Below are 13,314 nucleotides of genomic sequence, written 5' to 3' on the forward strand. Positions count from 1 at the left end.
CTTATTATATTCCTGATATGCGTGCAAGTTAAGTATAACTAAGTAAAAAAAAAAAAATTAAAAGAGGCAGTATAATTTCATCACGGGAACATTAAGGTGAATTGTTGAAAACCACAAAAAGTGGGTACCATTTAGATCAACTCCAAAATGAATAATACCCACTGTCTGGAAAGACACTTGTGTGGTGGGCTGCATGCATGAGGAGTGAGGATATTCTCCATGTGGAGCATCACAGGAAACTGAGAAGTGGGAACTAACATTTGTGAGAGCCAGGGTAAAGAAAAAGTGAGGAAAATTTGGGAATTGCTCCTAAATCTGAACCAAAGGAGACCATTTTAGCAGAGATTTTTCCAGTGGTGATCAACACATTTTCACATGCAGAGCTAGACAAAGTAGAGATGTTGACAACTGATGCCTTTACCGCAGTCAAGCAAACAAAAACTCAGAGTTGGAAAAATGGAAAAGAGATACAAGGCTGTGTGAGACTTCCCTGCATGAAAGAAGACTTTAGTGTCAGAAGGTGTTTAACTGCAAAGAAGGCCACCTGTGAAGAGAAGGAAACTTGTTTTAGTTACTAATGTTCCATTCGCTGCATATCCATCTAGAGTTCATAATCTATGTATTTGTTATTGGGTGTGATTATCCATAAACCACTTCCATCAAGGGAAGAAAGGGAGGATGGTTGTGTCAGGAAGTTTTCGGTACTGAGGAGACGAATGGTTATGTTTATTTCAGTCATCGTGGGCAATTCTTATACCCATACTGTGTCTATGTGAGAATAGGAAATGACTTCATAAATCTGAACAACTTTACTTTATTGATTTTGCAGAGTTAAGAGGAAGATCTATGAGGCATGAAGCCTTCGATCAGTTTGGAAGAAAGTGAAATGGATGCAGTGATAGCAGGCTGCCGCTAAGACCCATGGACAATGCCACACTCACACTTCTCTGTGGAACTTTAAGATTAATTAGTAATATGCTACCTTTGCGAGTTGAAAAGAAACTAATGCCAAGAAGGCATATTCTTCAGTATTTGGACTAGACCTGCTCTCAAGACCATGGCTTCAAAAGTGTCCTGTCTGTATGTTTTGACAGTTGTGTGCTGGGCCAGCGCTCTCTGGTACTTGAGCGTAACCCGTCCTACTTCTTCCTACACTGGCTCCAAACCATTCAGCCACCTCACCGTTGCCAGGAAAAACTTAACATTTGGCAACATAAGAACTCGACCTATAAACCCACATTCTTTTGAGTTTCTTATAAACGAGCCCAACAAATGTGAGAAAAACATTCCTTTCCTCGTCATCCTCATCAGCACCACCCACAAAGAATTCGACGCCCGCCAGGCCATCCGGGAGACATGGGGCGACGAGAACAGCTTTAAAGGGATCAAGATCGCCACTCTGTTTCTCCTGGGCAAGAACGCCGATCCTGTTCTGAATCAGATGGTGGAGCAAGAGAGCCAGATCTTCCACGACATCATCGTGGAGGACTTCATCGACTCCTACCATAACCTGACCCTCAAAACACTAATGGGGATGAGATGGGTGGCCACTTTTTGCTCGAAAGCCAAGTATGTCATGAAAACAGACAGTGACATTTTTGTAAACATGGACAACCTCATTTATAAACTACTAAAACCCTCCACTAAACCAAGAAGGAGGTATTTCACCGGCTACGTCATCAATGGAGGGCCCATCCGGGACGTCCGCAGTAAGTGGTACATGCCCAGGGATTTGTACCCCGACAGTAACTACCCGCCCTTCTGTTCGGGGACTGGCTATATCTTCTCAGCCGATGTGGCTGAACTCATTTACAAGACCTCACTCCACACAAGGCTGCTTCACCTGGAAGACGTCTATGTAGGGCTGTGTCTTCGCAAGCTGGGCATTCATCCTTTTCAGAACAGTGGCTTCAATCACTGGAAAATGGCCTACAGTTTGTGTAGATACCGCCGAGTTATCACTGTGCATCAGATCTCTCCGGAAGAGATGCACAGGATCTGGAATGACATGTCAAGCAAGAAGCATCTCAGATGTTAGGATTTTTACCAGTGTAAATACATTTCTTTTTTTTAAGAAATGGGGCTTAAAGTGTTGGTATTTTACAGGTGTCACCAGGAGAAGTGAACTGGTGAAGGGGTTTTGTAAAAAGCGTTTCCTTCCCGCTCCTAGTTCCTTTCTTGGATTGCCAATTTACAAGCATTAGGCTCCCCTCATAGAAACAATGCATACTTGAGAAGGGCCAGATTTTGTTCTCAGGTCCTAAGGCCTTGCATTTATCACAAAAAGCAACTTCCTATCAACTGCTAGGATTTGCATACTGTGCTTCTGAGATACAAATCTGGTTCTGGGAAACTGAAACTCACAGTCATGTCTTCATAGCATCTCTGGAGAAGGAAAGAAATAATTCTTTTCCAAAAACAACTCAGAAGTAATGCAAAGTCAGGAAGACACGCTGGATGTGAATGATTAGTATTGTGTGTGCTGTTATATTGAATTTTTACATACATTGCCACATCATGTGTACAGTATCTGTGGTTCCAATAAGAAATTAAATTACTAGTAGACTGGCAGGGAGGCTGCAGTTAAATACATGGAAGCTTAAACTTAAGAGTCAAATGCTTTGTATGTTTGGAAGACGATTCTGCTTGCTCATCAAACACACATGACCTGGTGCCTCCAAGGAGATTTTGCCAGATGTCATTGTTTCGGCTACCCTTCACATCATGTAGCTAAGTGCATTTTACAGTTTCTGTCTCAGGCAGGCACACGTGTAGAAATAAGTTGGTGGGAGGCCATAAGAACAATAAATTGCACAGAGAAAATACAAATTTATATATGCATTATAACTCACATAAGCTTAGCAAGAGTATAAGATGTCCTTCCCACACATTTGCAAAGTACATGAGAAAAATCTTTTAACAGGTACCAATGTTATTGAATGATTTAGCCCTACAGCTAAGAGATGTAATACTCTCTAATATTTGTAACATCCAAGTACCTCTATCAGCCTGGCTGATAGGAGTGTTCTGAAGGCTCTGTAATTGGGTTTCATGAGAAAGAAGAGGGGGAAGCTTGAGTTCAGGCTCTACTGATGCCATACTACTTGTTGGGTCATATAAGCAGGTATCTTTACCTTCCTGTGCTTCAAATACGCTCATTTATAAAATGGCTGGAAAAACACCTACCTCACAGGTGCTGTGAGAGCAAATCTCATTTGCTAAGTATTTTGAGATCCTTGGTTTAAAAGGTGCTACATAATGCAATATATCATGCATTATGCTAAATGCTAAAATAGTTATGTAATTTCAACGATGGTCGGAAGTAGTAGTCACATCATTTTAATATAAAATCTGCCAAAATATTAACTGTTACTGCACCTGATTCTTCTAAGGCTTTTCCTTGGAGATGCTGTTTGGGAAGCTTCAATTTCTCTGTCATTTATTCTGGTTTCAAGAAATAGATTATTATTTCAGTGCATTGCCCTGTTCTCCCAGGATGCTGAAAGGGGAGGCAGCTGGCTTTCTTTGGGGGGAGCCACTGGTGAGGGGTATATTAGAACAATTGAAGCACGTGCTTTGCAAAATGTATCGCATCAATGTAGATCTCAGGAAGTGTGAGACGTGATCTGAAGTCTCAGTCAGAACTGAGGATCAGTGAAGCTAGTCCACTTCTATCGGAAGAATAGGCCCTCAGCAAACCACACATTCCACAACTTCTATCATTCATTAGAAAACTCAGTTTTCATTCAAAGGAAGGCCCACAACTGAAAGAGTGTACCTTTTTTTTTAATATGACTTTTGGAAGCCCCCCTAGAAGTTGATAGCAAACAGGTAGACAAAATGAATAAATGGAAGTCATGGCCTGCTTACTAAAAACACTGGATGTCTCATCCCCAGCCCCAGCAGAACCCAATGTGAGACAGGCCTCCCAGTCCCTTACTCCATCTTTATCTCACAGTCAACAGAACTCTAAGAACTGGGGAGAGATGGGTTAGCACAGGTGAGCCGCCCTCCAGCCCCACCCTTTAACGGCTGTGAGTTCCAGTCACTGCAGAGGTCTCATGACTTTGTACTTGGGTCTCCTTTCAGTCGTGTGGCTGAGTCAGGTTTCTGTCTCATACTATCGTCTAGCATTCACCTTATGCTGACTCAAGTCACCATTGGTGTCAAGGAATTATGTGCTATAAGCATCATATATGTACATCTGTCAATTGGTGTGTGTGTGTGTGTGTGTGTGTGTGTGTGTGTGTGTGTGTTATGAATAGGGCCCTAATCTTTAAAAGGAGCAAAAATCAGAAAATCATGTCTTAAAGAATTATTTCCTAACTTTTTTATGCTAGGTAGTGCCCATGTGACAAACATGTAAATATTCATCAGACCATATGTATATATTTTAAAGGCATTTTTTTTCTTCTCCCCACTGTTCGCATAGCTAGAATGTGCTTGCTGGGTACATTTTCTTCTGCATGGAGCTTGGTGAGGCAAGGCCATTTGGCCAGTTGCAATAGCATAAAGCATGTTTGCCCTTTGTTTTTTGAATATTCAAAAATGTTTAAGTCAAGTGATCAGAAAATGCTCTAATTTTCTACTTTTGCCAAATTATGGTTTCAATTATTTGTGATGCCATTTTTTAAAACAATTATTATCATTTCTCTGGTGTAAAATAATATTTCAGACAGTATTGTACTTGGAGTCATTCAGACAGTTTTTACAAAAACCTTCTGACTGTCCCCATACATTTTTTTGTTTGCATTGTATAACAAAAGGTATTAATAATTAGTGTCTATATTCTTACATTTTCTTTCATAAATTTATTTCAGGGGAAATTTTTATCTTTGGTGATTAAATTGTGTGGTTTTGTGTCTTCTTACATTGACTCAAATTCCAGTTTCAATATTGTATTTTTAAATACTAGAATAAAAATGAAGATCATTTTTTATTTGGATTAAATTCAGAAAAACAAAACCTCTTTGTGTGATATGATATAGGGACAACAAACTCTTTACGGAGAAGCTAAGGAAGGAGTTTTTCAATCAGATCTCTTTTATCAAAAGACAATGGGACACTTACATAAAATGCCTGGGATTCATTTTCTACCTTTCCTAATATGTGGGTTAGTGGGGGGGATTTATGATGTGATTTCTTCGGTAAAGGTGAAGATCGTTTTTATAAGCAGCAACGTAACTTGTGAATGAAAGAAGTAATTTACTAGAAACACTTGTTGATGATAATTGACATTTAGGTATATCGTTATATATGAATGACTGTATTTATGTATTTATTTGTCAAAATTGTACATACTATTTCGCCAAATGTAATTGTCTGTAAAAGTGCACTCTCCAGGTTTGTAGTACTGTTTAGGGTTACATGGGTTGCCAATCAAGCTGCTAATCAGAATACTATTTTTTGTATCAATGTTATAAAACTGAAAGTGACATAGATGCTGAAGATGTCTTTACATTTGGTTTCTTCAATGTACACTGTTGGTTGGAAGCACGATGCCGATGTGTAAGCCCATCTGTCCTGAGGAAGATGATGGTTCCATAAAGCTGATTTTTTAAACCATTGGGATAAATAAACAGAAGGAGAACATATTTTCCACTTTGCTTCTTTTCTGAAAGAATTTTTTGGTGAGATGTGATCATTACCATTCGCGGATGCCTTGGCATCGTTAACCTTCTCCACAACCTCCATCCAGGTTCTAGTTCAAGCCATACAGAGCTCAGTCCTGACAGCCCAGTCCAACATAACCGTCAACTCGGAGGAGATGCCTTGGTCTAGTAGGCCAGGGGCAATGCCCAGGTTTAGGAAGCTGATATCTCCCTTGCCTCTTGGTGACTTCAGGAAGGTTTTTGTGTTACATTCTGTGAGTTGAACATGCCAACAAATTCTATCCAGAGAGCTTTTATATTGTTGATGTGCTTGGTGAATCTGAGGCAAAACTGTCATTCTTATGTTTCACCCACATATATCCTTCGGAATGTTGCATACTATTTTAAAAAGTTTGATAGGCTGGAAAAGATGGTATTCAGGTATCCTTTGAGGCAAACAAGTAGATGCTGATTGCTGATGCCTGACACCATAAGCAAGAGACTATTAGCTATTTAAGAGACAAGTTCTTTTTATTATCAACCCCAATCTAACTAAATAGGTCTTCTTTGCTTTTTAATGGAAATTTAACTTTGGATCTACTCCCCCTGTACCTTGGAGTTCAAAAAGGTAAAATCTAACAGGGGAGCTGAAATATGTAAATGATGAAAATGTAAAATATATAGATTTGTGTTCCATGTGACTTTTTAAAAGGCCCGGCATCAAGAGCAGTGTTCTATAAGTATTGTCTCAGGCTGGGAGCATCAGGGTCAAGTGGGAATTTATTAGTAACACCCCACCAGACACATGGGGGATGGCTATGCAGTCTGTTCTAACAAGCCCTGTAGTGATGGTGATACACATTGAAGTAAAGAACACTGATCAAGAGCAGGGATTTGCAAACTGCACTCTGAACTACACCTGGCCTGCTGCCTAGGAGTTAAGCATGGCTTCAGGAAGAACATTTGTAATGACTTGGTGATAGGAAACACTAACATTGAACCCCAACTAAGCAAAATACTATCTCAATACAAAGAAGTTCACCCTTCTCATTATATGTGTATTGCCAAAACAAAAGCACTCAATTATCATTTTATTATGTTTTTCATTCCATCAATACAGAAACTGTAGAAATTTGTTATCTAAGTAGACTCACATAGCTTCAACTTTCACTCTTTTTCAAAGCTTAAAGTATTTACTTACAGGAACAGGGAAACTTCTAAAAAATTTTGCTACCTACAAAATTCCTCCAATTGTATATGAGGAGTCACATCAATAAAGCATACTGGTATTGTCTCCATGAGCCAGGGAAATGACAACATAGTCATGATGATGAATTGTTTTGAAAACCAACAGCTGCATATTATTTCTCAAATATTTTACTTTTCTCTCTGAGTGATTTTTAAAAATTATAAAAGCTTGATTCTGATTGTAACCATTAGCCAAAGCTTAATTAATATATTGCTTAAAGATGTGTGGGTATTAGACCTAAGACAGTGGGTTTCATATAGCTTGATTATCATAATTACATTCTATTTTCCCATTTACTTAATTGATTGTCATACTTTCCAGATGGATTCACACTGCTGGAAGAAAATTGAGTACGTTTCTGAGAGGAAAAATAAATTTAAAAAAAAAACAGAAATGGAGCTATTTTTGAAGAACAATGTCCCAGAATATAATCCATGTGAGAATGAAAAATTGCCCTTGACAATATCTAATATCTCCTTACCTCTCTGCTGGTTAAAATAGGAATTTTTGTGAAATGAATGAAAAAGTATTATTGATTCAACTACATCTATAATAACACCGGCTCTACTATCTCTTCAGCCAGAGGTGCCTGGTACTCAAGAAAAATTTTTCATTTAGTTTTCCTTATAGAATCTATTAGTTTTGTACATTATGTCGACTATTCGTTATGCCTCTTACAATGACCTCAGTGCTCACCTGAAGGGAGCACGGCAGGAGAGGTGATTTATTCTCTCTCTAAGGTTCATTTCAGGGTGTTTACTCAGCAGTGGCTGCCTGACATGGCAGGTTGGGCAGAGTTACGTGTGGGGATTCAGGATGAAGACTATTTTTTCAGCAGAGACAAGGATGACCTCACCAAGAGTGAGGTAAGGGGGGGAAATCAGATACTTTCTCCCATTACAAGCCTTAAATTTTCAGTGCCCTTTCCTCTGTTTTGTCGTCATTGTTTAATCCTAAGAGTACCTCCATTAAGTAGATGCTGTTAACTCAACTGACAGCCCAGGAAACTGAGGCAACAGAGAATTCTGTAACTTACAGGGTGAACTCAGTCCCACTGGTTCTAAAGACTGTATTCACAACCAAAAGAGCATGTGGCCTCTAAAAGGTAAGAACCCCTACTCCCCCACCATTCCATTCCTGTGGGACTTGATGTAATTATTTTAGTTTTCAGATTGGAACTTCCCACCCCTTATCTTTCTTATTGAGTTACAACTTACAAACGTTAAAAGTTACCCTTTTCAAGTGTACAGTTCTGTGAGTTTTGACAAATGCATAAATTTGGGTAACTACCACCATAATTGAGATATGGAACAGTTCTATCACCCCCACCCCACACGCCAGATTCTCTCATGACCCTTTGTACTCAGCCTCCACCTCACCACCACCACTTGCAGTCTCTGGTATTCACTGATCTCTTTTCAGACTTCTACTCTACATGATATTTGTATTTTATTCAGTAGTAATCATATATAATGTTTAATATTTAGAAAAAGGTTCTTTGGATAACCTATTATGACAACTTAGTACAAGGAAAAGGGAGGAAATAGAAAAAGACCAAAAAAATCTTAAGAAAATGATTAAACAGCATAAAACTTCAAGTAAAAATATAGTTTAAAAATAAACACCATTTGTTTAGTAATAGCCAAATCTAAACATTAATAAGAAGGTACAAGTCAAAAACCTATAACCCCAGTTCACTGAGAGTCTAGCCCGCTCACTAGAACCTTCATAGCCTCTGTCCTTCGGAGCTCCCACACAAATTGCTGTTGAGTAGAAATAACAATCTATAAGTTCAATTATATCTTTTTCCCTCTTGGAAGCAAAGGATCCTCTGGAGAGGCGTCCATCACCTGCTAGCTCTTTAAAAAGGCAAGCGCTTCTGCACTTGGGGATTTGTCTCCACACCTGTCTCACGCCACACTCAGGGAAGCTCTCCTTCTGTTACCTGCCTATGGGTCCTTTCTATTGGTTCCTTCAACATATGCTAGTTCACATGTCCTGTAGGAAAAGATAAATCCACAACTACAAACTTCTCTTCAAACTTTATTGACAGACATAGCTGAGTTAACTTGGAAAGCATGTCATTTGTAACAATATGCTCCTCAGTCCTAGAGGCAATCTAAGCTATACATACATGGCTGTGGGAGCAGGAAAGACAGCATGAGGGACACACACACCCTACAGCAGTGCTTCTAGATTGTAGTGTGCCTTTCACAAACCTGGAAGTTTTGTGAAAGTGCAGATTGGTAGTCCAGTACAGCCCAAGGTTCTGATTTTCTTATAAGCTCTCAAACAGTACTGATGGACTGCCCATAGTAAGAAGAATCTAGTATTCTAGGCTACATTCTAGACAGAACTACTAGCATGTGTTAAGTACCTATCATGGACCATACCAAAGGCTTTTGCATGCACCACTCTTTCCATCTTCAGAAATTGTTGGAAAGTATTAAACATTAAGGTGAAGTTTGAGTTTCTAGGAGAGGGAAATATGAATTGAGGCAAGAAGAAAGCTTCCCAGAGGTAAACTGGGTAACTGTTTCCAGAAGAGATGAAAACAGCAGCGATCTATTGCACCCTTAGTCTTTTAAGCTAATAAATCTCACATTGCAAAATACAGCTAAAAACTACCCAGAAGATCTAAAGGAAGAGAGAAAGAATCAGGAGTAAAAAGTATATTTGACATAAAATATTTAAATGAGTGAATGAATGAATGAAAACTGAAAGAAAGAAAGAAAGAAAGAAAGAAAGAAAGAAAGAAAGAAAGAAAAGAAAAGAAAAGAAAAGAAAAGAAAAGAAAAGAAAAGAAAAGAAAAGAGAAGAAAAGAAAAAAAAAAGAAAGGAAAGGAAAGAGGAAAGAAGGAAGGAAGGAAGGAAGGAAGGAAGGAAGGAAGGAAGGAAGGAAGAGAAAAATTGTATATAGGACATTTGTTTCCCAAATCCTGTTACTTAACCAGACAAGATCCCAAACACAGCAGCTGCCACAGCTCAGCTGCTACGTGAGAGAAAAAGAAAAAGGAAAGGGAAAGAGAAGTTGAGAAAGAAGTACAAGTGGATCTTTGCCTCTTACAAAGTGTGCTCTGGCCCTATCACACCTACCGTGGTGAAGAGAAAGAAGGCAGTCCGGGAAAAACAAACAGCAGATGGCGACCAGACCTACTTGGACACAGCAGAGCCCAAAGTAGCCAACCAGGGAAGCTGTACCAAGAGAAGAGACAGAGCCTTCTCTCATGGATGATCAAAAATCGGTCCTTAATATTCTAACCAGGAGAAGAAAGAGGAGACAGGTGAAAGAGGCACACTCATGAAGTGACCTTCCAATATGCAATTGTGAGATAACAGAAAACATACGTATTGGTCTCAGCCCAGTTTCTGGTGTAGAAGTCCTAAAACTCCTGTAATTTCTGAAGTAATTCGAGGAGCATCTTTTGTTCTAATGAGATGACCCTGGGTGGGCTCTTGGATGGATCCTGGATGGGGTGGAGGGGAAGGAGGGGGTACCACCAGAAAGACCAAGCCACAACCAGAAGCTTGGAATTTCCAGCCCCAGCCCCACTTCTCCAGGGAGGGGAAGGGGCTGGAAATGCCTCCATAGAATTCCTAAGGGATGGGGTCTGGGGATCTTTCCGGGGGTGAACACATCCACACAGCGAGGGTGACACACCCCATGAAGCTTCTGTGCTCAGGACCCTTCCAGGCCTTGCCCTAAGTATCTCTTCACCCAGCTCTCCCGCTGTGTCCTTTATCATGTCCTTTAATCAGCTGAGATACATAAGCACCTGTTTCCCTGAGTTCTGCGAGCTTCTCTAGCAAATTAATCAAATCCAAACAAGGGGGAAGTCATGAGAACCTCTGATCAGGGAGAACAGATTGGGAATAAAAACATTGCTTTTCCATATAAGTACAATAGAATATGCTGTTCATTAGGAATCTTTAGCTTAAAATCCCAGGGCAAATCATTCTGAGGGTAGGAAGGCATTGGTGAAAGAGTGTTGGTGAGGCTACTGTGAAATAATTCTGTGAAATCCAAAAACATCCCTTTGCCAGCCATGGTTACAGTGCTTTCCACACATTACCTCCCTTAGTTCCCATCGAAGTCCAAAAAAGAAAGAACTAGAGGCATTCCTATTTACAGAAAGCAAAGGTCCGGAAAAACTATGTAGCTTGTCCAAGGTCACAAAGCTAGTTAGAGACGGAGGTAGGATTAGAACCCAGGCAGTCTGGTTTCAAGGGTCAAAACCTCAAGCCATTGTGCTAACCAAGACTGAGGTTGGCTTAGGGGCTTATATCAAACCTAATTTCACAGAAGCTGTGGGCTGCGCAAACACCTGCCCACGTCCAGCAAGTACTGGGCTGCATACACAGAGTATGGGTACCTTGCAGCAGCTTGCCTGAGAGTGACAGACTGTTGGAGAAGGAGATTGTGGTTGGGGAGAGGAAGGAAGACAAGGATCCCAGCAGTGAGGAATTGGATGCAATTCACACAGGGCAGCAGGAAAGAAGACCTATGTCTTCCTTTGAAAATCCTTTTTCCTCTCGCTGAGCTCACTTAAAGGAAGAAAATGAATCCTGCCCGTTGGGAAAGACCAGCTGTAATGAAAAACAACTTTAAAGACCCTTCAGCACACAACGCCTTGAACTACATCACCGACAATGGTTTCGAAGTTTATTTTCAATTTGCGGTTACACTGAGCAGACATTTGGGGAGCGCAGCAGGAATTCGGGCGGCTCGGCAGCAGCATTGCCCAGCGTCCATCCTCACAGAGGTGTTTGTCACCGATGATCAGATTCAGACTTCTCCAGACACTTCACCTGCAAAATGGCCAGCCAGGAGCGCTTTCAAGTTTTTTTTCTCCTCACCATTGTTGCTACGTATGCAGTTCTAAGAAAGCAGATTTCTTAGCGAAGACTCTTTTCCCCCATGAAGAAAAAAACTTTACTTTGAAAGCACAGGCTACAGGTCCTTGTTTTAATCCCAGCCTTGACACTTACTAATTGGCAACCTTAAGCAGGTTATATAAGTCCTCTGCAATGGATGTCCTTATTTATAACAGAGAGGCCTTCGTTTATAAAAGGGGGGAGGCCTGTGGGAAAATGAAAAGAGATAATGGCCATTATCTTCTTAGGTTACATAAAAACAATACAATTTTTGGTTCACTATTATGTTTGCAGCACTTAGCTAAACAATGGCACATAGTAGGTACTTAATAAATAGAGGCTGAATAATGAAGGTGTGAATAACCCTACCCGTTGAAACTGACATTTAGGGACACATGGAAGCTAATTTCTTAATTATTTCTCCCAAGCGGGTGTGGGGTGAGCCCCTTTCAGCCTCTGTTCCTTGTAAGGTGATTATTTCCATGACTACTTGCATGTCTGTTGTCCGAGGAATTTCTTCAAATATTTTCTTTGGTTTAGGTATTTTGTTTCCTGCATCCTATGTTCTGCTTCACTGGTTTATTCCCTTGTTTTGCAATAAATCATTTTCACTGAGTGTCCTAAAAATTGAAGCTACGTGTTTTGAATACTTTCATGTTTAACATGTCTTTATTCTAGCCTGCTATTGATATTTAGATTGGCATAAAATTCTAGACTGAAAATTTTTTCATTCAGTATTTTAAAAGCAATTCTCCAATGTTTTCTATAATCTGATATTGCTTATTAAAGCAAAGTTGGAAATTGTGGTTAAGTATATGAAAGAAGATTAAAATCTTCACTAATCATACCCAGACACACACACACACACACACCCCTGTTAACATTGTGATGTATACCTTTCCACTTTCCAGGACACACACACACACACAGGACCATAATTTATATACAATTTCACATCATGACTTTGTTTAATTTTATATCATGCTATCCTCATATCACATATAACTAATCTACTTCTAAGGCCTCTCTCAACTCTAAGAATCAACGATCCCATGACTTGTTAAGTAGAGTTTATAGCATATGGATGTTTTCCGTCAAAATAGCAGACAGTTTAGGCGTTGGTTTCATTGAAACAAGCATGAACTAGAACTGTGGCAAAGGAAGAGGAGGTTACCTCCCTGCCAAGGGCTTTTCATTTAGGGACACAGAAGGTTCTCAGTGAGTGTAAGGGAAGCAAAGACACATTTCAGATGAGGTTCAATAAATCGTCTGAGTGTGACTCGCCGCTAGGGAAAGCATGTGAGGATGGAGAAAGGGCCCCACAGGGTCTCCTGGAAAGAGCCTGGTGTGCAGCCTTCAGGATGAAAGGGGCTACATACAGGCCCTGCCCTTGAAGATGACAAGTGGTAGCAGAACACACTTGCCCAACTGAACACAGGAGGCCTGGGTGGCAGAAGAGCTCAGGGCCCAGGTGGGCCTGGAAGAGTGAAGGGGAAGTAAAGGCGAAGAGAGCAAGCAGCTAGGGCTGGACACACGGTATGCAGAGTGATGATCCCAGCTGAGGATGAGGACAAGAAGCCCTTTGCAGCAAAGATAGCT

General features: G+C 40.3%; 1 protein-coding gene across 6 annotated transcripts in view; it reads left to right on the forward strand.

Annotated features, from left to right (window-relative positions):
* B3GALT1 (beta-1,3-galactosyltransferase 1) overlaps positions 1–5,584 on the forward strand; it is a 472,142-nt gene extending 466,558 nt beyond the window's left edge. For all 6 annotated transcript variants that reach the window (XM_084891324.1, XM_084891323.1, XM_084891325.1 and 3 more), the window contains one exon: positions 830–5,584. In XM_084891324.1, coding sequence (XP_084747450.1) covers positions 1,058–2,038 — 981 coding nt within the window. In that variant the 5' untranslated portion in view covers positions 830–1,057 and the 3' untranslated portion in view covers positions 2,039–5,584. The remainder of the gene's footprint in view (positions 1–829) is intronic.
* The last annotated feature ends 7,730 nt before the right edge of the window (positions 5,585–13,314 follow it).

Source organism: Pipistrellus hanaki (assembly GCF_964339955.1).
Source record: "Pipistrellus hanaki genome assembly, chromosome: 8".
NCBI classification, from domain to species: Eukaryota; Metazoa; Chordata; class Mammalia; order Chiroptera; family Vespertilionidae; genus Pipistrellus; species Pipistrellus hanaki.